This window comes from Cyprinodon variegatus, unplaced genomic scaffold (genome assembly GCF_000732505.1).
Source record: "Cyprinodon variegatus isolate N-32 unplaced genomic scaffold, C_variegatus-1.0 Scaffold1039, whole genome shotgun sequence".
NCBI classification, from domain to species: domain Eukaryota; kingdom Metazoa; phylum Chordata; class Actinopteri; order Cyprinodontiformes; family Cyprinodontidae; genus Cyprinodon; species Cyprinodon variegatus.
Genome location: NW_015151492.1, coordinates 44220 through 48447, shown reverse-complemented (window position 1 = coordinate 48447; position 4228 = coordinate 44220). Strand labels below are relative to the sequence as shown.

Sequence of the window (4228 nt, the reverse complement as noted above, 5' to 3'; positions counted from 1 at the left end):
TTACTGGATGTCTGACCTTAATGAGGATCAGAGATGAAGCAGCAGAAGCTTCTGGACTCAGTTTACTGGATGTCTGACCTTAATGAGGATCAGAGATGAAGCAGCAGAAGCTTTTTGCTGCTTCCAGCTCTTGCAGTCTGAATGTAGCATTAGCATCAACACATCTATGCTGGTTTTAGGAAGTAATGTTTTCTTCTGTTTGAAAATCACAGCTTTTACTGGTGCAAACATTCCCACCGCTGTCACCAACTTGCAACGTTTCCAAAAAGTCTCCAGAAAGACGATAGAAAACTTTCACACTGATAATTAAAATCTTGTCAGACTTTCTGTGTCAAATTATAACAAAAACTGAAAACTTTTTATCTCTCGCCGCAAACTCAATAATTCATCAAAAATCATCGATTATTAGAGTGTTAGCTGTGTTTGGCTAACGTGTCCTTAAAGTGTTGATGGCGCAATATTAATATTTTCTAGTATCATGTGTAGACCGAACATTAATGCTGATGATCAATGTAATCAATTCAGAGGCGTCTGCTTAAAATGCTTTTAATAAACAAAGCTCTGCCATTCAGAGGACGGTGGCGCCGCTCAGCGACGGAGGGAGAAAACGCGACGCGAATGCAGGACTGAGAGCTGGATCAGTGGTCCAGTTCTGGACGGCTGCTGAAGGTTTTATGCATTCAGATTCAGCTTTGCCTTCAGGTTCGGTCGCAGCTTTTAAATTCAGCCAGAATCAGAGCGACGGCGCTGATTTAAGTTTCCTAAGGAGCCTGAGTTGCTTTAAAGTTGGTGAAGCAGGTCAGACGACACGGAGAGAAGCTGGAGGATCTACGACATTTCTTCTGTGCCTGGAACATTTTGAGAAGGATGTCTTTTATTTAGCTGATGAAGATTCTCAGTCTTCCAGGTCGTAGTCGTTCCTTAAAAGTTTAAAAACAATCCACTGGACTTGGTTTCCATGATTTGAAGACGTTTCGCTTCCCCTCCAGGAAGCTTTCTCAATTCAAATGTCTGGATCCGCAGTGAGTTTGAGGCTTTATAGACGAGGCCTTGTGTTGCTTGGAAACATGCAAATAGAAACCGATGAATGGGTCGTTTGGTTCCATGGTTAGTCTGTAATATCTGAAACCTGTCTATGGTTCTGAGGGTCGGTGGTTAAAGCAGGTATTGTTCACCGGCTGTTTAAGGTTGGTTTTTCTTTCTTAACATAGATGCTTCCTTCCTCTCAAACCGCCTGTCTTCTTTGTCCTAAATGTGAACATTCTGGTCCTCCAGAGAATGTCCTTCGTCCATCAGGTGTAGATGTAGCGCAGAGTCTTGTCCAGAGGAGGGCGCTCTCCTGTGTTGGGCCATGCGTCTGTGGAGAGGTTGTTCTCCAAAGATCAGATCATTCCTCCCTGCATTGAACAGCATATATTGGGTCTGGGGGGTTTTATCTTCAGGATGAACTAGTCTCTGTTTCAGGGTTTGGTTTGAAATATTCTGGATTTTGTGTTTGGAGAAAATCCTATTGAGTTTTCCAGAGACTGCAGCAGCGTGTTTCCCCGCCGTTTGTTTTCTATTGAGGCTTCTGGTTCTTAGCGTCACCATCAGGGTCTGACTCTGGAGGCTAGAGGTCCACCCTGGACGGTTCAGGCTTGGCAGCTGTGATGCCTCCATGTCCCTCAGCATCACTACGCCTCTCCTGAGCTTCAACTGGTTGATGGTTCAGCCACACAGACCAGTTCCAGACCAGATGTTCCATCCATCTCCATTAGAGCATGCTAAGCTAGCTCCAACAGTGTTCTCCCTCTGATGTAACCATGGAGACGGGTTTTTACCAGCTGTTAGCCTGCTGCTGTGGAGCAGCTGAATGTAGGATATTTAAAAATAAGCCAGTTTGATTCCTAATAACTCAGAACTACCTGCTGCAGGATTTTAATGGTAAATTACATTTAATCCAAATTGCGTCATCAACACTTTAAGCCACATTCATAGCAGCAGCCATGTTTAAAAAAAACAACGCAACAGTCAGAATGAATTGAGGACTAAAAGCCAAATGGCCCTGATTGCCTTTGTCCAATCAGTGATCTCAGTTTGCACTTCAGGGCCACCGTAGCAGGTTCACACTGACTGTCTGCGCCTCCATCCCAATCCACACTAAACGCATAAAGATCTGTTTCTGCATCTGGACTGATTTATTTTTAAATCCTCTTAACCTCAGTCCCACTTCCTGTCTGGCTCTTTGGGTCCTTAGAGGTCAACTCATCAGAAGTAGACCTGATCCCCCGCCTGCCGTAGGATGGAGCCAGTGGGGTATGCAGCATCGACTGCAATGGTTTCTATTGGCAATGGAGCAAAACACACGCGTGACAGAGTCAGTGTGAACATCTGGGATAAAAACAAAACAAAAACAGAGAATGAGCTGAAGGAGGAGGAGTCTCCAACTAGAACCAGTGATCTTCTGAACTGGGACCAGGAAGGGTGGAGTCAAGAAAACACTAGGTGTCATTCAGACGTTGGTTTTTAGGCTAAATCTGGTCTACATCTGGTCTACATCTGGTCTAAATCTGGTCTAAATCTGGTCTACATCTGGTCTAAATCTGGTCTAAATCTGGTCTAAATCTGGTCGGTCTGTCATAGTTTTGATTTACTCCACAAATAGTTGTTGAGAATTTGGTCGCTCTGCTTTTATCCCACTTTATTCCAATAAAAGACGTTAAAACTGGGTTTTTAACGTCTTTCCATTTCAACCAAATCTAGACGTCATTTAGTCTTTTCGTCTTTTCAACCAGTTTTTGCTCGGTGGGCCCAAAGGAACGAGGTGTATGGAATGACCTTAACAACAACTATCAGCACAGGGAAGCTGAATATGGCAAACCCTAAACAAACATGTTACACAGTAGTGCTGGTGAAATGTTAATGGCCGCTCTTAGATCTTCCTATGATCCATTGGTGTTGGTAATGTCAGCGTGTTTTAGCATCCAGTCTGCTTTCATCTACAGAAGATTCCTCCCAACTTTGTGAGCGCCGCCGAGCTCGACGTTCCAGGACACGTGATGAAAGACCGATACAAAACCATCCTTCCCAGTAAGAGTCTCAGCAGAAGCTCCGCTCATGTTCTCCTCCCTTAATCACTGCTGCCATCTGTCGTTTGCTCCTCAGACCCAGAGAGCCGGGTGATCCTGAAGAACCTGGAGGAGGAACCGGGTCCAGATCGCTACATCAACGCCAACTATGTCAGGGTCAGAGTTTCCCTTTGTTTCCATGCTGTAATCTGAGGCTGTAATCTGAGGCGGATCAGGAATGGCAGGAAGGAGCCTCCGTGGAGAAACATCCTTCAGAATAAAAGCAGGAACCGTTTGGCTTTACTTTGACTTGATTTGACTTTAGAGCTTCAGTGGCGTTTTTCCCTTTCAGACGTTTTTAAACCAGCTTTGGTTGATGTTAAACTGACTCCTTTAAGAAGTGAAAATGTTTCCTCCATTAGAGGGTTTATTGTTAATACAGCAGCTCTCACTCTAAGTGGAAACGATGTTTGAAACACAAAGAAATACGTTGCTTTTTTCATCAACTCAGCAGCTTCAGGTCCGATAAGTTGCTTTGCAGGTTAACTTTACTCAAAGTAATTAAGCTTTATTTATATATAGGACAGACCAAAGCCACAAAGTGCTTCTTAACACTGTTAAAAACACAGAAAAAGGCCAAGACAATAAGAAATCATAGAAGCCAAAAGGCGGTTAATTAAAAACCTGCACAAATAAATGGGTCTTAATTTAGCTCTGGAAAGGAACAACAGCCTGAAAGGAACCGTCTCCTCTGGTAGGAAAACAAGAGCGAGGATCCTTCAACAGATCAGAGCGGCGCCGGGCTGTAAGGCTGGATCACCGATGGAAGAAGGAGCCGAACCATTTAAGGCTCTGAAAGACCAGAACTTTAAATGTGATCCAATAAAACCCTGGCAGCCAATGAGGTTCTTCTAGGATCAGGAATATGCGAGTCCTGCTATTCGTACAGGTCAGAACTCCTGCTGCAGAGATTTTCATTAATTACAATCGAAAAAGCTTCAAACTATTTGAATATTTTAAACGCAAAGAAACAAAAGCATCAATTATTGGTTCCAGATCGTTCCTTGAGACAATATCCCTGAGTTCAGAGATTCTCCTCAGTTGAAAGAAGCAGTTTCTTCTCAGCTGCATAAAGACCAATTCTATTCTATTCATTCTATTTCTATAGCTCCAATTCACAT

The 4228-nt window shown here is 43.6% G+C and overlaps 1 protein-coding gene across 3 annotated transcripts in view; it reads left to right on the top strand.

The window, feature by feature from the left end:
• LOC107100975 (tyrosine-protein phosphatase non-receptor type 7-like) overlaps positions 1 to 4228 on the top strand; it is a 33351-nt gene that overhangs the window by 11812 nt on the left and 17311 nt on the right. For all 3 annotated transcript variants that reach the window (XM_015399689.1, XM_015399688.1, XM_015399687.1), the window contains exons 4-5: positions 2985 to 3069; positions 3145 to 3224. In XM_015399689.1, the coding sequence (XP_015255175.1) occupies positions 2985 to 3069; positions 3145 to 3224 (165 nt within the window). The remainder of the gene's footprint in view (positions 1 to 2984; positions 3070 to 3144; positions 3225 to 4228) is intronic.